The sequence below is a fragment of the Scyliorhinus torazame genome, chromosome 15 (assembly GCF_047496885.1).
Source record: "Scyliorhinus torazame isolate Kashiwa2021f chromosome 15, sScyTor2.1, whole genome shotgun sequence".
NCBI lineage: Eukaryota > Metazoa > Chordata > Chondrichthyes > Carcharhiniformes > Scyliorhinidae > Scyliorhinus > Scyliorhinus torazame.
The window spans coordinates 133,669,168-133,690,275 of record NC_092721.1 but is presented as its reverse complement, the minus strand read 5'-3'; the positions used below and the strand labels follow the sequence as shown (position 1 = coordinate 133,690,275).

The 21,108-nt window shown below is 44.9% G+C and overlaps 1 protein-coding gene across 2 annotated transcripts in view; it reads left to right on the top strand.

Annotated features, from left to right (window-relative positions):
* The first annotated feature begins 5,523 nt into the window (after window positions 1-5,523).
* The window catches only part of cwf19l2 (CWF19 like cell cycle control factor 2), a 202,048-nt gene continuing 186,463 nt past the window's right edge, over window positions 5,524-21,108 (top strand). For both annotated transcript variants that reach the window (XM_072476758.1, XM_072476757.1), the window contains exon 1: window positions 5,524-5,634. In XM_072476758.1, coding sequence (XP_072332859.1) covers window positions 5,542-5,634 — 93 coding nt within the window. In that variant the 5' untranslated portion in view covers window positions 5,524-5,541. The remainder of the gene's footprint in view (window positions 5,635-21,108) is intronic.

Sequence of the window (21,108 nt, the reverse complement as noted above, 5' to 3'; positions counted from 1 at the left end):
TTCATGTCTACATTCTTGCCTTCGTCAGCCTTCAACTTCAGGATGACCAGTGGAGAAAATGAAACTGCAAAAGTTCAGTTCAAGATATTTTTCTTTTTCACTTCTTATTATAAGAAGGTGGTAGACTGCCTGATTCATCTGTTAGGAACAGTTCACGGAGAGAAGAAATGCCTCACTATGACTTATCTTTAAATCAAGACCCAGCCATACATGGGATCATCGATATTAGCCCATTATCGACTTATGCTTGATATACTGGCATGTTATTGCATTGCCTTATAACTACAGATCATAGAATTTACAGTGCAGAAGGAGGCCATTCGGTCCATCAAGTATGCACCGGCCCTTGGAAAGAGCACCCTACTTAAGCCCACAATTCCACTCTATCCCCACTTAACATTTCATAGAATCATCAGAATTTACAGTGCAGAAGGAGGCCATTTGGCCCATCAAGTCTGCACTGGCCCTTGGAAAGAGCACCCTACTTAACCCCACCTAACATTTTTTGGACATTAAGGGACATTAACATGGTCAATCCACCTAGCCTGCACATCTTTTTGGACTGTGGGAGGAAACCGGAGCACCTGCAGAAAACCCATGCAGACACGGGGAGAAAGTGCAAATCCCACACAGACAGTCACCCGAGGCCAGAATTTAACCTGGGTGCTGAGAGCTGTGAGGCAGTAGTGCTAGCCACTGTGATTAAGCTGCTTGCAGTGAGAGGAGAGAAAATAAACACTTGGAATTTGCAGCTTGACATCAAACTGTCAATGGTCACCATTATTATCTCTGGCCACAATTTCAGGATTTAGTGCAAGTACAGATTAAAATGGAAATTCTGAAGTTGCGGTTTGGCAGTCTCTGCATTGCTTGTGTTGCACTGAGAGTGCCCTTGCTGACCTGAAAATCCAGGCTAAAATCTTTCCTTCGTGAGTGCTCAACATGAACAACTTGAATTTACAGTCACCATGCCTATGTGGAAGGAGCAAGTAATGAAAAAGCATAATTTGGTGGGATGTCTTCTGTAAAAAGGAAGGAGTCACAACCTCTCAATTCCCTATGAATGGAATCTTCAACGAAAGAACTTTGTTCATTTTTTCTGAGAGATGTACACAGTGGCAGTGTCAGTTGTATGTCTTAAGTCGGCTACTAGATTGGTTGGTGCCAACTGAAGGAGAAGGAAGGGTTTGTTCAGCTTCATTTGATTTAACCGTGTCTGTGGACAAGCTCCAGATATGGAGGCTAGCTGCAAAATAAGCAGCCATGGTCTGCAGTGGAAGGGTGTTTAGGGTGGGGTGAGAAAGAAGATGGTACCACTCCAACATTCCAAGCCCTCATAAACCTACTTTACATCACTGGGCAAGGGTTTCCATTGAATAAGTCCTACCGCAACAAAATCTTTCAACAGTGGATATGCTGATAGGTGAGAAGGAGGGATGAATAGTTGCAGCAGGGCCTTGTCCTCTATTAGCAGGCTTGCCTCTTCACTGTAATCAGGCAGGGTCCGGTCAAGACTGTAAGACCTGCTGTGCGACAGACATCACCTAAAGACACCACACGCTGTTCCTTCTAAGAATGGCGAATTTCCTCGAGCCCTTTGGTATTTAGCACGTGGTGAACATGAAACCTGAAACTGCAAGGAACTTCGAAAGAAAGGGTTCAGTTGGACCAGGTGGTAAAGCAAATGCTAAAGGAGAAGGATGGGTTTGTTTAGCTTCATTTGATTCAATGTTTTTCCAGCTGTGTTTTTTTCACACAGCCCAGAGAAAGACCAAATATTGTCTGCAGATCATGAGTAACATCCTCCAGGCAAAGCTGAAACCGAGGTCACAGCTACCTAGTCTAAGATCATGATCAACCTTGGAGACGGACAAATCTACCCTGAAATTCAACGAATACAAATGGGGAATGTGTTCCACTGAAACGCTTTCTGCTACTTTAGATGAGTCTTAACATCTTGAACATTTATACTTAATAAAGAAATCATCATGCATTTTCATGTCTAGATTATTGCCTTTATCAGCCTTCAACTTCAGGATGTCAAGTCCAGTGGAGAAAATGAAACTGCAAAAGATCAGTTCAAGATATTTTCCTTTTCCCCTTATTATAAGAAGGTGGGAGACAGCCTGATTCACCTGTCAGGAACAGTGCACAAAGAGATTTAGAGGAGTGGTCTTGGTCCATGTCTGGATGTAGTCGATAGCAAATTGTCTCACTATCCCTTTACTCCATGAACCTTTTCTGAAAATGTATTATTTGCTTTTTAGGAAACAAACCTACATACAATGGGTGGTAGAAGTTTGGAACTTGCTTCTCAAACAGCAGTTGATGCTGGATTAATATCAATGATAGACCAATTGTTAAATTTAAGTTTGAGATTGATATTACGATTCCGGGCCAGACCCCAACATTTGCTGGGATACTGGGCAAGGCCCCAACACGTTTTAAAAAAAATTTGTAAATCTGTGAGGAAAGTATATTTCTCTCCAAGAGTGATTCCACGCAAAAATGACGATACGGTGTATTAAAACACAGTATTAAACTACCGTAACATTATAGAAATGTAGCTTAAATTACCACAATACTTAAAATAAAAACACTTTTCCAAACATAACATAAAAAATTATACAACCATCCAAAAAACAGCTGAAGTACAAACAGTTTGTCATTTTCCCCCTTTTGCCCAACTTAACCCCCCCCCCCCCCCCCACCGTCAACTCACAAAATAAACTATTACAATTGGATCTTGAAATATCAAGTTTGGATCTTGAAATATCAAGTTATTAATGGATAACTCACAATGACATGAGAGACAAACAGTAATCATAGTCTGTGAGCTTCAATGTCCAGATATTACATAGCCTCAGCGCAATCTGTAGAAGATCCGAGGGACAAATCAAAAATTGCTGAGGTGACCATACTTTATTCTGGAAAGGATGATAGTGAAAAAAATGCAGAATTCGTGTGGAGTCATGTTTGCATCAAAAACTGATTCACGAAGAGAATCCACAAACTCATATTATAACACTCAACGTTAAACTGCAAGGCAAACAATTTGTGACACAAAAGTGTTTATGAACCTACCTTGGACTCCAAGGTAAAGAAATCTTCTGTGCACCTCTGGCAGCTGTACTATTACTGTCAAAGATTATACTTATTGCTGATTTCAAGATGTGGAGATGCCGGCGTTTGTTTTTGAAAACTCACCACTATTCTTAGAAGTCCCCCTATACCAAAAAGGGCCAACATTCTAAATGGTGATCAGGGATTCTCACTTTCCGACTCCGATGCAAGCTTCAGTGGGTGCTATTCAGGTCAAACTCTATTTTCAAGTTATCCCCTGGTATAACCCATACCTTCACCGAAGATTTCATCTACTTACCACTTAGTAGCATCGATCCTGGGTCCCGCATTGCTAAGTAAGTAAAGTAGACTAATAACCACTATTTCAGGTTAAAACTTTTAAGTTATTTTATTATTACATATTTTTTCCTCTTTTTAAAAGATGCAATCATTGTCTTTACAGAAAAGTAAAAAGATTTTGCTTCTGGATCCTTCTGGTTGGTTGAAGGGACCTTCAGGCCCAACTTGACAATCAATCTTCTTTAAAGTCTGGTCTTCTTTAGATGTATTTAGCTATTTTAGCTCGGCTGCTTTGCTCTGTCTCTTTCCCATGACTGAGCTGATTGTGACTCTAGCTGCTTGTCCCCTCTCTCTCTCTCTCTCTGAGTTCTGCTTCTGGATCTGGATCTGAATCTGATAGTTCCTGCCCTGGTCTCGAGGTTTATATTTGCTTTCTAACAATTACGTTTTTTGATGTTATTGTAAAGTAACTCTTATTTTCTTTGATTGTCAAAAGTACCTTTTGATCTAAACCTTTTAATCCGACTAAGTATACATTTTGACATGACTTCATCTCATAGATCTGATTACATTGTTTCCTTTGTGATGTTCAAAATGCTTTGGTTTCAATAGGTGTTACTTTTAATTCCTGTCATTTCTATAGTTTTATTTTCCAATTGTGTCCTCAGCTCAATTTTGACTTTGATTTTGGCTTTGAGTTAAGTTTCTCATAGACGGATAAACCTGGTATTAGCAAATGTTCACACCTAGAACCACATCCTTTCTTTCCCAGATCCTTACTAAGTTAGTTACTTTCAATGAAGGTGTGAGCCATTGTTTTTGGCTTCAATCAAAATCCTGTTTGTCTTGTTTGCCAAGCCTGCTTGACCAAGGCTATCTGCATTTTACAATCCTTCCCTGGCAGCTGCTGTTAACCCTTTGTGGGATCTTTCCCTGCATTCTCTCATGTTTCTCTCAGACCAGATATTGCCAGACTTCCATGTTTCAAATGACACATTTTTCCATATTATCAATTACACGTTGGACTGGGATGAGCACAGTAAGAAGTCTTGTAACACCAAGTTAAAGTCCAACAGGTTTGTTTCAAATCACTAGCTTTTGGAGCACTGCTCCTTCCTCAGCTGAATGAAGAGGTATGTTCCAGAAACATATATATATATATATATATATATATGCACAAAGCCAAAGATGCAAGAAAATGCTTTGAATGCGAGCATTTGCAGGTAATTAAGTCTTTACAGATCCAGAGATAGGGGTAACCCCAAGTTAAAGAGGTGTGAATTGTCTCAAGCCAGGACAGTTGGTAGGATTTCGCAAGCCCAGGCCAGATGGTGGGGGATGAATGTAATGCAACATGAATCCAAGGTCCCGGTTGAGGCTGTACTCGTGTGCGGAATTTGGCTATAAGTTTCTGCTCGGCGATCAAGGCGGCCTTCAGGACGCACGACAATGCAAAATCGCCGAGCAGAAACTGCTCACTCACCTTTATTGTCTCCCAAACCAAGAAAGCCTCAATTTTAACATTTTCATCCTTATTTTTAATTCTTGCACGGTCTCATGCCTGCATGCCGCCGCCTCTAATTTGTGTAACCTCCTACAACCAATCCTCTAAAATCTCTTATGCATTGCAGATTGTTGTCACTCCACAACTGATTACCTTGCCTTCAGCTTTGTGGGTGTTAAAAGCTCTAGAAGTTCCTCCTTAAAGCTCTCCTTCTTGAAGGTCTTCAGTAAAATCTATCTTTTTGACTTGAGTTTTTGGTCTAATATTGTCTTAAATATTTTTTTATGGTACTTGGTGTCAAACTTTATTTGCTGCAGTGGAGACATTTTGATGTGTTACAGTAATAATTTAAAAGCCATGTTGTATTTATATCGATATACTTATTGTTGCTCATGATTATTTACAATTTGCAGCAGAATGGTTTAGAATTATTCTAGCAAAGAGTTAGCAGAGAAATAGGTTGAATGACATCCTGTGCTGTGAAGTGTTTCGATCAACATGAATGCTTCAGGAAGGTAGTGAACAGCAGCACATTTACTGCACTCAGGCACATTGCATTCTGCACCTTCTCTGCGGGACACTGCGCGCGCCGCTCCCCGGACATTGACTTCACGACGGCTTATTTCGCAGCTGAATCGCTACCGTAAAGCTAGCGTCACTAAGGTAACGGCAACATGGCGGACTACGGAGGCAGGTTTGAAAGTGGGAAAGCAATCGAGGCGAGAAGAGATATTAAACGAAGAGCGAGAGAAGAGATTGTGGCCAAGGTATTGTCTCAGTTCTGTCTGCAGCAGGCGCGGCCCGAGTCCTTTAAAAACCCCTCGCCAGGGGGTTATGTCGTGGGAGGAGTCGCTCGTTAATTCCTCACAAACTCCCAAATGTCAGCTAACTATGCTGTTAAATTCGCTTGGAAAGTTGACCTTTACTCCCGATATTTACTAGTTTATCTGTGTCATTCTAAAATGACTTTAAGCTATAAATATGGGAAGTAACTTGTTCATTTACAGTTTGTGAGTATTTATTGCTCATCCCTAATTGGCCTTGACTGAAGGGCTGGCTAGGCCATTTCAGCGGGCATCTAAGAGTCAACCACATTGGTGTGGATCTGGAGTCACTGATGCGACGATCAATTTACTCGAGACAAGAGTAAAAGTAAACCGTGGCTTTAATCAACTTAGAACAGTGCCTGCCTGCGACTGAAACAATACTGTGCGCCGCCTACAGGTTGCTATCATAGATTTCATAGAATTTACAGTGCAGAAGGAGGCCATTCGGCCCATCGAATCTGCACCGGCTCTTGGAAAGAGCACCCTACCCAAGGTCAACACCTCCACCCTATCCCCATAACCCAGTAACCCCACCCAACATTAAGGACAATTTTGGACTCTAAGGGCAATTTATCATGGCCAATCCACCTAACCTGCACATCTTTGGACTGTGGGAGGAAAGCGGAGCACCTGGAGGAAACCCACGCACACACACGGACGATGTGCAGACTCTGCACAGACAGTGACCCAAGCCGGAACCGAACCTGGGACCCTGGAGCTGTGAAGCAATTGTGCTAGCCACAATGCTATCGTGCTGCCCATATTGACTGCTGTTTATAGGGGAGGAGCCATGGGCGGAGCCCATCCATGTCCCAACATGTTCCCCTATGGATGATGCCATACAATGGCCCATAGGTGGAGCCCACAAGGGAACAACATAGCATAGATGCAATTACAAAGGCAAAGCATGGTACTGATACAATGGTGGATTACTGGTATAATACATTCACCCCCGGTTAAAAAATGAAGTCTGGCGGGGGTGACGGGTTCATAGGTTCAGCTGGTCCGCGCTGTGATCGCCGAAGCTCTGGCGTAGATGCTGGCCCGGGTGTCGAGCTCATCCGTGCTGGCATCGGTAGTGAGGGCACTGATGCGGGTACGGACGTGGACTCCGGGAGCGTCTCTTCTGGAGCTTCATTCCTGTGGACCGTTGAAGGGGGGATGGTGGGCGGGAGCCATGGAGGGACGGGGACGCTGATCATGATAGGTTGGGCGGGATATAGTGGAGGGGCGGTGGTGGTGGAACCGGCGGGCGCCAGGTCCTGGAGGGAGACCGTATCTTGTCGGCCATCGGAGCGTTTGATATAAGCGTACTGGGGGTTTGAGTGTCGGAGCTGGACCCTCTCTACAAGAGGATCGGCCTTATGGCTCCTGACATGTTTTCTGAGTAGGACTGACCCCGGTGGCTTCAGCCAGGACGGAAACGAGGCCCCTGAGGTGGATTTCTTGGGGAAAGCAAATAGGCGGCCATGAGGGGTCTCGTTTGTGGCCGTGCAAAGTAGGGACCTAATAGAGTGGAGTGCATCGGGGAAGACCTCCTGCCAGTGAGAAACTGGGAGATTCCTAGACCTCAGGGTCAGTAGGATGGTCTTCCAGACCGTCGCTTTCTCCCTCTCCACCTCCCCGTTTCCCCTGGGGTTATAACTGGTAGTCCTGCTCGAGGCAATGCCCTTACTGGGCAGGTACTGACGCAGTTCGTCGCTCATGAACGACGAGCCCTGGTCACTGTGGACATAATTGGGGAAACCAAATGGTGAAGACACTATGTAGGGGTTTAATGACGGTGGACGTGGTCATATCGGGGCAAGGAATTGCAAAGGGGAAGCGGGAGAACTCATCAATAATATTGAGAAAATATGTTTTGCGGTTATTGGAGAAGAGGGGCCCTTTGAAATCGATACTGAGGCGCTCAAAGGGCCGGGATGCCTTTAGCAGGTGGGCCTTATCTGGTCAATAGAAGTGTGGTTTACAATCCGCACAGATCTGGCAGCCCCTGGTCATGGCTCTGACCTCCTCGGTGGAGTAGGGCAGGTTGTGGACCTTGATGTAGTGGATAAGCTGGGTGACCCCCGGGTGGCAGAGGTCATCGTGGATAGCCCGTAATCGGTCATCTTGCGCGCTGGCGCTTATATACTATATGGTAGTTATAGGTAGAGAGTTCGATCCTCCACCTCAAGATCTTATCGTTCTTGATTTTGCCCCGCTGCGTATTGTCGAACGTGAAGGCTACCGATCGTTGGTCGGTGACGAGGGTAAACCTCCTACCAGCGAGGTAGTGCCTCCAATGTCGTACGGCTTCCCGATGGCTTGGGCTTCTTTTTGGACCGAGGAGTGTCGAATTTCAGAGGTGGTGAGGGTGCGCGAAAAAAACGCCACCGGTCTGCCTGCTTGATTGAGGGTAGCGGCGAGAGCGACCTCTGATGCATTGCTCTCCACCTAGAAGGGGACGGACTCGTGGCTTTGGCGATGTCCGCCTTGATGCAGCTGAAGGCCTGGCGGGCCTCAGTTGCCAGTGGAAAGATGGTGGCCTTGATTAGTGGGCGGGCTTTGTCCGTGTAGCTGGGGACCCACTGGGCATAATATGAAAAGAACCCAAGGCACCTCTTCAGGGCCTTGGGGCAGTGAGGGAGAGGGAGTTGCAGGAGGGGACGCATACGGTCAGGGTCGGGCCCTAGGACCCCGTTCTCCACGACGTAGCCGAGAATGGCTAGTCTGGTCTTGCGGAAAACGCATTTCTCCTTGTTGTAGGTGAGGTTGAGGGTTTGGGCGGTATGGAGAAATCGGTGGAGGTTGGCGTCGTGGTCCTGCTGATCATGGCCGAAGATGGTGACATTGTCCGAGTACGGAAATGTGGCCCACAGCCCGTACTGGTCCACCATTCGGTCCATTGTTCTTTGGAACACCGAAACCCCGTTCGTGACGCCAAAGGGACCCGGAGGAAGTGGAAAAGGCTGCCGTCTGCCTCAAAAGCAGTGTCGTGGCGGTCTTCCGGGCAGATTGGGAGCTGGTAGTATGCAGACTTCAGATCCACCGTGGAGAACACCCGGTAGTGTGCGATCTGGTTTACCAAGGCTGCAATCCGGGGCAGGGGGTACGCATCGAGTTGCGTGTACCGGTTTATGGTTTGGCTGTAATCAACAACCATCCGGAACTTTCCCCCGATCTTGACGACCACCACCTGAGCTCTCCAGGGGCTATTGCTGGCCTTGATGACACCCTCCCGAAAGAGACGCTGGACCTCGGACCTGATAAAAGTCCTGTCCTGTATGCTATACTGCCTGCTTCTGATAGCGACTGGTTTGCAGTCGGCGGTGAGGTTTGCGAAGAGCGAGGGAGGGTCGACTTTTAGGGTCGCGAGGCTGCATATGGTGATTGGGGGCAGGGGCCCCCCGAACTTCAGGGTTAGGCTCCTGAGGTTGCATTGGAAATCTAGTCCCAATAGGAGAGGAGCGGAGAGGTCTGGGAGCACATATAATTTAAAGTTTGTGTACTCGGCGCCCTGTATTGCTAGGGTTGCAGTAGTGCACCCTTGTATTTGCACAGAGTGCGATCCAGAGGCGAGCGAGACGGTTTGGTGCGCCGGGAAAATTTGGAGCGAGCAGCGTCTTACCATGTCCGGATGAATGAAGCTCTCTGTGCTCCTGGAGTCGAAGAGGCAAGGCGTCTCGTGCCCGTTAACCCGGACGGTCATCATGGAGCTCCAGATGTGCTTGCGTCGCGACTGGTCCAGGGTGACCGCGCTGAGTTGCGGGTAGCCGGCGTGGTCGGAGGTGCTGGGGCAGCTCCGCGATGGCTGCCCATGTTGATCGTACGCGTCGAGCGGTGTAGCAGATGGCAGTCAAGATGGCGGTCCCCATTGGTCATGCGTGGCGGGCGGCGAGGAAGATGGCGACCCCCATGGATCGCGCGTGGCCGCCCGCGTGGGGGAGGATGGCCAAGATGGCGGCCCCCGTGAGTCGCACGTGGTGTGAGGACTGGACGATTGCTGCTCCCACGGATAGCACGAGGCTGATGAGGGGGGCGGAGTCGGCAGACACACTGCCACTCTGCGGGCCTGTGAGTCTGAGGATCGGGCCTGTGAGTTAGAGTTCTTAGACCTGGCCAGGCAGACTTTGGCGAAATGTCCTTTTCTCCCGCAGTTGCTTCAGTTCACGTTACGGGCTGGGCAGTACTGCCGCGGGTGTTGGGACTGGCTGCAGAAATAGCAGGATAGCCCCCCATGATGGGCGGGCGGCCGCGTGGCACAGGTCTGGGGTAGTCTGTGGTCGGGGGCCCACGAGGGGGTCGCGTGGTCAGCCGGGAATGCTGTAAGGCTCTGGAACGCTACTTCCAGAGAGGAGGCTAACTTTACTGTCTCATCCAGGTCCAGGGCCCCCTTTTCGAGTCGGTTCTGTTTCATGTAGTTGGACCGGACTCCTGCCACGTAGACGTCTCGGATGGCGAGTTCCATATGCTGAGTGGCCGTAATGGCCTGGTAATTGCAGTTGCGTGCGAGGGCTTTGAGATCGCGTAGGTAGTCATCTAGCAACTCCCCGGGACGCTGGCGGTGAGTGGTGAGGATGTGTCGCGCGAAGACCTCTTTCACGGGCCGCACATAGAGGCGTTCAAGCTTCGCGAGGGCATCATAGGAGGAGGCCTCGTCGAGTTGAACAGAAATCCGATGGCTCACCCGTGTGTGGAGGAGGCTCTGCTTCTGTTCGGCAGTGATGGAAGGCGTGGAGGCAGCTGCAAGGTAAGCCTTGAAGCATCGAAGTCAGTGCAAAAAAATTTCTTCCGCCTCCGCAGCCGGCGGATCGAGTTCCGGTCGGTCAGGTTTGAGAGCCGATTCCATAGTTGCGTTTAAGTTGATTAAATTGATGCGACCATCAATTCACTCGAGGCAAGAGTAAAAGTAAACCGTGGCTTTAATCAACTTAGAACAGTGCCTGCCTGTGACTGGTACAATACTGTGCGCCCCTACAGGTCGACTGCTCTTTATACCCCCCCTTCAAGGGGAGGAGCCATGGGCGGAGCCCATACATGTTCCAACATGTTCCCCTATGGATGATGCCATACAATGGCCCATAGGTGGACCCCACAAGGGCACTAACATAGCATAGATGCAAATACAAAGGCAAAGCATGGGACTGATACAATGGTGGATTATTGGTATAATACATTCACCACAGTCACATCTAGGCCAGACAAGGATGGCAGATTCATTAGTGAGGTAGGTGGGTTTTTACAACAATTGACAATAGTTTTGTGGCCATTATTAGGCCCTTTAGTTCCAGTTTTATTTATTGCCATGGTGGGATTTGTTCCCTGGTCCGCAGAGCATTGCTCTGAGTCTCTGAATTACTAGTCCAGTGACAATACACTATGTTATCACCTTCCTTTCCTGCAGACTAGTTATTATCTTCCGAGATGCAGTATTGATCTGCAGCTCATGATTTTTCCTAATTAAAATATACTGTATGACCATTGTGCCTAAAAGCTAAATACGGCCGATGCTGAAAATCTGAAATATAAGCAGAACACCTTTCCACAGAGCTGAAATCTAGAACAGGGTTTTTCAAAATGCAGGTTGCGACTTGCGAGTGGGTCAACAGTGGGTGCCGAGAGAGTTGCAGAACGATCGGTCACGGCATTCCCGTGGTGGTTCCGATCAAGAGAGAAGTGCTGCATGGCTGCTACTGGCATTTCAGGTAGCCGCTGCCACCTTTTATATGAGAACAAAATGAGGCTGTGTGCATCCTTCTGGCCGCAGCTTTGAGCAGGTCATGCATACTGTACGTACACAATACATACATGCTTTTGGCACCAAATCACAGGAAACCTTTCATTTTCTAGCTGCAAGCAAGCAAGGCATGAGGACTGTGAGGGTGGATTGTTTTGTTGCAAGGAAGATAAGACCAGAGACACAAACATTGTGTATCTTGTGTTGCCCTAAATTGCATTTTCTTTTATTTCCTTTTCATGTACTTAATGATCTGTTGAGCTGCTTGCAGAAAAATACTTTCACTGTACGTTGGTACACGTGACTAAACAAAATCAAATAGGCAGTGTAATATCTTTATTAGTGTCAAAGTAGGCTTGCATTAACAGTGCAATGAAGCTACCGTGAAAATCCCCTAGTCGCCACACTACGGTGCCCATTCAGGTACATCTGAGAGAGAATTCAGAATGTCCAATTCACTAAACAAGTACGTCTTTCGGGACTTGTGGGAGGAAACCGGAGCACCCGGAGGAAACCCACGCAGACCCAGGGAGAACATGCAGACTGTGCACAGACAGTGATCCAAGCCGGGAATGAAACCCTGATCCCTGATGCTGTGAAGCAACAGTGCTAACCACTGTGCTACCATGCTGCCCATACTGTACCTACTGGCCAGGATCTCACATCTGAATCTTCAGGAGAGTACTGCCCAGAAGAATCCAGGGCAGGACAGAGAAGTGATAGTGTTAGCTCTGTAGAGAACTCCAGGGCCTCTGGTGCATAGCCTACAAAGAAAAAACTTAACTCGGAAGCAAAGCTTTATAAAAATAACTTCTTGAGGTATGGTTTTGTCAATTGTGCCAATGCAGATAAGGATGCAAAGACCATGTGTGTTATAAGCAGGGAAGTACTGACAAATGAGAGGAGAAGTTTCAGAAGTGGTGGGTGAAAAAAATCCTTTTGAGGTTGAGACCCCAGAGTCAATTATTAACTTACAGCTGACTCCAAATGAAAAGACTAAGCTGATATACCTGACCTGTAGCAGCACATTAAAAACATGCCAAAAATACATGTGGCTGTCAGCATTCTGGAGTGGCATCTCCCAGGAGTTTCCAGCGCTCAGTAAAACCAGCATTTTGTTGCTATTGCCCTTCATGACGACCTACATTTGCGAGGTTGGATTTTACATTCTCACAAAGATGAAGATGGTGGAAAGGAACTGGCTGAAGCCTGCACCTGACAATGTGCATTACCTTCTCCTACTGTGAACCTGATTGGAGTGAGATCATGAGGACCAAGCAGGCTCCCCTTTTGCAATAAAGGTAAGCAAACGTGGCGTGGGTCACGAAGGTTGGCTGGTGTGGGTCCCGAAGGTCAGCCAGTTGGCAAAAGTGGGTCCTGGGGGGAAAAAATGTCTGAAAACACTGATCTAGAACACGTCCCAATGTATGTACTTTAGTGGTCTCTTCTGTTCAGAACTCCGCTGATGTTAGATGTGAGAGTGTCCCAAAACCCAGAAATGTAACATGAAATACCGGTTCTTGATGGTGTATTTTGCAATTTGGTATAATGTGAGGAAAGATATGCAAACCTGTGAGGAAAGATTCAGCCTTGCTGTTAGCATTCAAATAAAAGAATGAATGTTTATTAACTTAAATGAAAACACACAAGAAAAACCAAACAAAGAGACACTTAACTAAAGTAATAGATACACGCAGTATCTTATGTAATTATGCCCCCTATTATTTCCTATTTAAGTTCTGAGAAAAGTCCCTTGTCCTAAATCAACATCCCCAAATAGTGTAAGTTTATGAGGGAAATAGTCACCACCCAAGAGTTGTCCAATTGATGTGTAAAATAACTGTATTCCTGGCTTTATACTTATATACCTGTCCCTTAATACCTTTAGTTAACAAAAATCTATCAGTTTCCGATTTAAAGTTAACAACTGGTCTAGCATGAACTGTTGTTTATAGAAGAAAGTTACAATCTTTTGTCACCCCTTGAGTGTCGAAGTATTAACTCATTTTACTCCTGAAAGGCCTAGATCTAACATTTAGAGTATGTTCCTTGGTCCTCGACTCCATAACCAGCAGAGAAGGTTTCTCTCTATTTTCCCTATCAGTTATCCTTCGTATGTTGAAATACCAAAGCTCTTTGGTCTTCTTTCATTTCGGCTCCATGTCAAACACTGTACATTGTCACAGATTTAATATTTGATTTTGCTGCACAATATCATCTCAGGTTATAGCCGACTGACCATTAACAACTGTGGCAGTGCACTTTGGCCTATTTCCCAATAATAACAATGAGCACCGTCTTCGACCTTTATAACATTCCCCATCATTGCCCTGCCTCTAACCATCTCTGTTGATTAAGTCCTCCGTCATGTCTTTATCATTCTAGATTGACAATCCCATTTCTCCTCAGCCTAGGCTAGTTCAATCAGCATTAGTTCAATCAGTAATAAAGATAGCTTCTATCCTCTGATGAGATAACATTTCTGGAATTTTATCCTGATATTATTAGGACCCAAAGGCCTTGCGTTTCTCGTGCACCAGGTGTCTCCTTAATTTCATTTGGAGTGAACCAAATTGGCTGGACACTGGCTTCTGTGATGGGGGGAAGCTGCGAAGAAGGCTGAGTAGGATTGACTTCGACCACAGGGCATTTTAAGCACTTGTCTTCTGCTCTTACATGCTGTGTCTTCTATTGTTGAGGATGGGGCTGTTTAGAGGGCCACTTTCTCTTTAATTATCTTATTGTCCACTATCTTTCTTGATTGGATTGTCCATAATCTTTCTTCACTGGATGTAGTGGGTCTGCTGAGCTATGCTCTGATCCATTGGTTGTGGTACCATGCAACATTTTGCTCTGATAGTTGGCATCTCATACTAAAACAGGCCTGGTGCTACTCCTGACCCAACTATAATCCCTATTGTGCTGGGATTGATTTCCCAGTTTGATGGTGATAGAAGAGTGAGGATGTACTGAGCCCTGAGTGCATGCTGCTTAATAGCTTAGTGTGCATCATGGATGTCCTAGTTTTTGGTTGCTAAATCTGTCGATTACTGGTACCGGTTTTGACTACAAAGCATGAAAGTTAAGTTTATTTTATGTAATTTTTAGTATGCTGCTTCAGTCCTTTAAAGTTTCAAAAGCTGTATCTCTGCTTCCCACAAGTGAACTCTGCATCGCCCTTTAGACTGTTTAAAAATGTTCTTTATATTCTATCTAACATGAGGTTCACTCTAAACGTTGCAAGTGAAACTCTAAGGAAGATGTGTTTTTGATGCACCTGTTGAACATTCCTGGGTGTGCTCATCACCAACAATCTGTCCTGGTCCATCCACGTCGACACTACAACCAAGAAAGCACAACAGCCCTATACTTCCTCAGGAAACTAAAGAAATTCAGCATGTCTACATTGACTCTTACCAATTTTTCCAGATGCACCATAGAAAGCACCTATCTGACTGCATCACAGCCTGGTGTGGCAACTGCTCGTGCCAAGACCTTACAAAACTATAGAGTTGTGAACACAGCCCAGTCCATCAAGCGAACCCGCCATTGACTCTGTCTGCACCTCCTGCTGCCTTGGAAAAGCGGGCAGCATAATCAAAGGCCTTTCCCATCCGGGTTATTTTCTATTCCAACCTCTTCCATCAGGCAGGAGATACAAAAACCTGAGAACACGCACTAACAGGTTCAAAAACAGCTTCTTCCCCGCTGTTACCAGACTCCTGAATGACCCTCTTATAGAGAACTGATCGCTCCGTGCATCTTCCCTACTGAGTAGCACTACACTCCGTATGCTTCACCTGATGTCAATGTATTTACATTGTGTATTTATCGTAAGTCCTATGTTTTTCATGTATGGAACGATCTGTCTGGATTGTGCGCAGAACAATACTTTTCACTGTACATCGGTACTCGTGACAAATCCAAATCCAATCCAGTCAAACTAAAAAAAGAGACCTGTACTGAGTTCCTAAACAAATCTTAATTGTAGTTCAACACCCCTATTGAGGATGGTCTGCTTGAATGTCATTTGAGAGTTGGAGGCTCGCAGGGTTGGTTTGTTGATGATAATATAGTTAACTACCCACTGAACATTTATCATTTGTACTATCTAATTAACAGTGTTATTGGATAGTAAATCTTTTTATAGAACCTGCAGTTACAATAGTTTCGACAGCAGATAATTATATTGATTGCAAGGGAATTTGCTTTCTATGTTGTTAAGCAAGATCGGTGAAACTTCCTTTGTCAAAATTGATTGTGGATTGTAATCCCAAAGATCATATTGGACATTAAATTATACTTTATTCCTGCCTTGCTGGCATTTGAATTTTGAACTTATTTATATGTCCTATATTCATTTTCAAGCGCTAAAGTACCTGGTTTCGCAATTTTAAAAGAAACAATATGTAGTGTAATATATTTTGGATACACCGGTTTTGGATATTTAGAATACTCTATTGCCTTAAAAATTATCTTCAGATATTTGACAGGACTGAGTGATTGAAAGAATATGGAAGCACCATAATGATTTATCACCTCAAGGGATTTGTTGCCAGTATATTATGTAGTATTAATGTCTAATTTACTGAGAAGTTATTTGGAAAGCTGTGTCATGAGGGAGCTTGAGGTGTATCTGGGAAAGGCAATTCTGTTATTTTAAATAAAACATGGCAACAATGAAGACCAAAGTGAAAGTCCACCTTGCTGAATTTCAATCTGATTTCATTAAATATGAAATCTGTATTATTGGCAGGCATAACTAAGGATTAGATGCGTTTAAGACTCATGAAATGTATACCAGCAAGATATAAGTTTTCCTTTGCACTTTCACCTATTGTCCCTGCCCTGGTGTGCTATATTTTCTGTATTTATAAAAATAACGTATTGGGTGAGTCCAATAGAGATCGCAAAGTATCCTTTTAAAAATCAGACGAGCTTCTTAATAAATTTATTAGTATAGCTCATGGTACACTGACCTTTTTCCGACAGCAAGTCAGGGCATAAGAAATAGGAGCGGGGTTGGCCATTTGGCCTATCAAGCCTGCACTGCCATTTGATAAGATTAGGCTGATCTGATTGAGGCTTACCCAGAACCCTTGATTTCCTTGACCAAGCTCGCTGGAGTAGAGAGTCCCTGAGATAGACAACCCTGTGAGAGAAATAATAGCTCCAAATCTTGGTCTTAAATGGGAGACAGCTTATTTTAAATTGTGCCCCCAAGCTCTATATTCCCCCATGAGAGGGGTATGTTCCCATCATCATCTATCCTGTCAAGACCACTCCAGATCTGGGGCGAGATTCTGCACTCCCGCGCCGGTTGGGAGAATCGCCTGGGCCGCCAAAATTTCCCGCAACGCCGGTCCGACGCCCTCCCGCGATTCTCCCAAGCGGCGGGAACGGCCCCATTGAGTTCCGCGGGCCGCAGGCCGGAGAATCGCCCGAGACACCCAAAATGGCGATTCTCCGGCACTCCTGCTATTCTCAGGCCCGGATGGGCCGAGCAGCCAGCCCAAAACGGCGGGTTCCCCCCGGCGCCGTCCACACCTGGTCGCTGCCGTCGGGAACAGCGCGGGAACGCTGGGGGGGCGGCCTGCAGCGGGGGGGGGGATCCTGCACCGGGGGGTACCTCAAATGTGGGATGGCCCGCGATCGGTGCCCACCGATCGTCGGGCCGTCCTCTCTGAAGGAGGACCTCCTTCCTTCTGCGGTCCCGCAAGATCCGTCCGCCATCTTCTTGCGGGGTGGAGTCGGAGAGGACGGCAACCACGTATGCGTGGGTGACGCCAATTATGCGGTGCCGGCCACGTCATGTATGCGGCGCCGCCTTTACACGGCGACAAGGCCTGGCGCGTGTAGATGACGCGGCCCCGCTCCTAACCCATTATCGGGCCCTGAATCGGTCGTGATAGGGGCCGTTTCGCGCCGTCGTGAACCTCAACGGCGTTCACGATGGCGTGGGCACTTAGGCGCCGGAGTGGAGATTCCCGCCCCTTGTGTTTCAATAAGAACTCACATGCATATAGGTCCAACCTGCTCGACCTTTCCTCAGAAGACAATCCCTTCATTCCATGAATCAGCCTAATGAACCTTCCCTCAGCTGCTTCCAATGCAAGGATATCCCTCCTTAAGGAAGGAGAGCAAAACTGTAGATAATACTCCAGGTACGATCTCACCAATGCCCTGTACAGCTGTAGCAATACTTTGCTACTTTTATACTCCATTCCCCTTGCAATAAAGGCCAATATTCAGTTTGCCTTCCCAGTTATTTGCTAAAGCTGCATGCTAATATTTGATTAATGTGCCGGTAACCTAGATCCCTCGGGGCTGCAACATTCTGCAATCTCTCTCTTTAAATAATATCCTGTTTTTCTGTTCTCCCTGCCAAAATGGACAGTCTCACATTTTCCCATGTTATGTTCCATCTTCCAATTTTTAATTAAATCTATCCATACTCCTTTTGCAGACTCGTAACTTGCTTTCCTACCTATCTTTTACTATCAGCAAATTTGGCTGCAAACAGTCTGTCCCTTCATACAAGTCATTAATATAGATTGTAAATGTTTGAGACCCAGCACTGATCCCTATGACATTCCACTAGTTACAGTTTGCCAACATGAAAATGATCAATGTATCATAACTCTGTTTCCTGTTCATTAGCTAATTCTCTAACAATACAAATATATCACCCTCAATATCATGAGTTCTAATCTTGTGTCATAATGTTTTATGTGGCACTTTATTAAATGCCTTTGGAAATCCAAATACACTACATCGGCTGGTTCCACTTTATCCATCCTGCTTGTTACATCCTCGAAGAACTCTAATACATTTATGAAAAATTATTCCCCTTTCACAGAACCATGTTGACTCAACCTGATTGTATTATTATTTCCTAAATGTCTTAAAAGTACTGCTTTATAATATCGTTTTTTTTTTCATGACATTTGTTGGACTAGCTAGCCTATAGTTTCCTGCCTCCTACTCCTTCCTTTCTTGAAGAATGATGTTATATTTGAAGTCTTTCAATCCTGTGGGGCCTTTCCAGAATCTCGGGAATTTTGGAAGATTACAATCAATGCCTTCACTCTCTGCAGCCATGTACTATAAGACCTTACCGTGCAGGGGACTTGTCAGTCTAGAACCTTTTTCTCCAGTGATCATGATTATTTATTTCCTGCTCCCCATTAGCCTCTTGATTACCTACTATTATTGGGATGCGTTATGTGTCTTCTGCTGTGAAGACAGATACAAAATACTCTACTATTTCCATGATTCCCATTAAGGGACCAAAGATACTTTAGCTACTTCTTCCTTAGTATGTCCTTGTAGAAGCTTCAACTGTCTATTTTATACTTCTTGCTAGTTTTCTCTCATACTCAACTTTTTCCCTCTTCATTTATTTTTAGTAAAATGTCTTACAACTCAACTTTTTCCCTCTTCATTTATTTTTAGTAAAATGTCTCACAACACCGGCTTGAAGTCCAACAGGTTTGTTTGGAATCACTAGCTTTCGGAGCGCAGCTCCTTCGTCAGGTGAGTGATCACCTGATAATGGAGCTGCACTCTGAAAGCGAGTGCTTCCAAACAAACCTGTTGGACTTTTACCCGGTGTTGTAAAACTTCTTACTGCGCCCACACCAGTCCAACGCCGTTCTCCATATCATTTATTTTTAGTCATCCGTTTTATGGATTCTAAATTTTCTCAACCTCCTGGGCCACCATTAATCTTTGCAGAAATGTTCATCTTTTCTTTCAGTTTAAAGCATTGTTACCTGCCATAGCCATGGATGATGACCCTTTTCATAGTGCCTTTCTTTCTAAATAGAATATATATTTCTGACTTACGAAATATCACCTTCAATGTCTGCTGCATCTTCCCTATTTTCCCATTCTACTTCAGCCAATTTTGTCGTCTTACCCTTATTTAAGATGAAGACACTAGTTTCAGATTCACATTTCTCACCCCCAAACTGAATATGAAATTCTATCATGTTTGTGATCACTCTAACCTCGAGGATGTTTGCTATTAATAATGCAGTCTCATTACATATTACCAGATCTAAAATAGCTGTTCCTTGATTGATTGGTTCCAGAATGTATTGTAAGAAGCTGTCCTGAATATAATTTGAGCTCATCCTCCAACCTGCTTTTGCCAATTCTATTTGACCAATATGTATGATGATTACAATCTCCCACGATTATTGCAGTACCTTTCTTCCAAGTCCCCATTATTTCTTGATTTATACTTTGTCCTACTGTATAATACTGTCAAGGGGCTTATGGACCATTTCCACACGTGACTTTGCTATTTCTTACCTCCACCCATACCAATTCTACATTTTGATCCTCTGAACCAAGATAATTTCTCACCACTGTGTTGATTTCATACTTTATTGACATAATCATCCTGTCAATGTCTTATCAATTACATTGTTATGCTTTGTTAGTGTCAATTACATTATTAATGTTTGTTTATATCAATTGCATTCTTAAAGGAAACAGTTGTTGGAGCACACATGAATAGGGGCTAGCTGGGACATTGGGTGTATGTGAACAGTGTTGACATTGAACAAAGTCAAATTCCCTCAGTAAGGAAAGGTTCTTACTTTTGACTTGACCAACTGGCATGGCTCTATTAACAATCCTACCTCCTTTTCCTTTCTACCTGTGCTTCCAAAATATTAGACACCCTTGAACATTGCAATCATGTCCCTGTCATGGCTATCATATCAAACAAATTTATTTCTTGTTCATCCTGTAAAGAATTTGTGCATTCAGATAAGAGCCTTTAATTTTTTTCCCCCCCTTTTTCCCCTATATTTTCCTACTCAAAATGTATTTGTTGGTCCACTCTTTATATTTACACACCCTGTCCCTTCCTGTCACATTCTGGTTATCATTACCTGTATTGTTAACCTGCATTATTGACTTATCCTTTCCCTTTGATTTTCCAAATCTTGCTTTGCATGAATAACCACCCCCACCACTATTTGGTTTGAAGCCATCTCTACAGCCCTCGCTATATGACTCACCAGACACTGGTCCCAGCGCAGTTTGGGTGAAGGCGACCCCAATGATACAGCTCCTTCTTTCCACAGTACTGCTGCCATTGACCAGGAATTGAAACCACTTCTCTCACATCCATCTTTGCGAAGGATGAGGTACCAATTGAGTGGGCTGTTTTGTCTAGGATGGTATTGACCTTTTTGAGTGTTACTGAAGAAGGAGGCATGCTGTTGAAGCTTTTCATCTTGCACTCATCAAGACAGATGAAAGAATACCAAATTTCAAAGAGAGCAACAATTTCTACTGTATGAGAAAAAGGGTGAAAATTGGTTGGCAAGTCAGCTCTGATTGGTTTTAATAAAAGCAAATTACTGCAGATGGTGGAATCTGAAACAAAAGCAGAAAATGCTGGACAATCTCTGCAGGTCTGACAGCATCTGTGGAGAGAGACCGGAGCTAACGTTTCGAGTTTGGATGACTCTTCATCAAAGCTAAACAGAACTCTAAATAGAATGAGATTTATACTGTTGTTGGGGGTGGTGGTGTGGATTAGATTTATACTTTTGTGGAGGAAGGGGTGTTGTGCGTGCAGCAGTAAGCGCTGGATAGAGGGCCAGCGATAGTTGGAGGCTGGGGAGAGACTGACAACTGTGTCGTGGACAAGAAGACCAGCGGGATGTAAATGG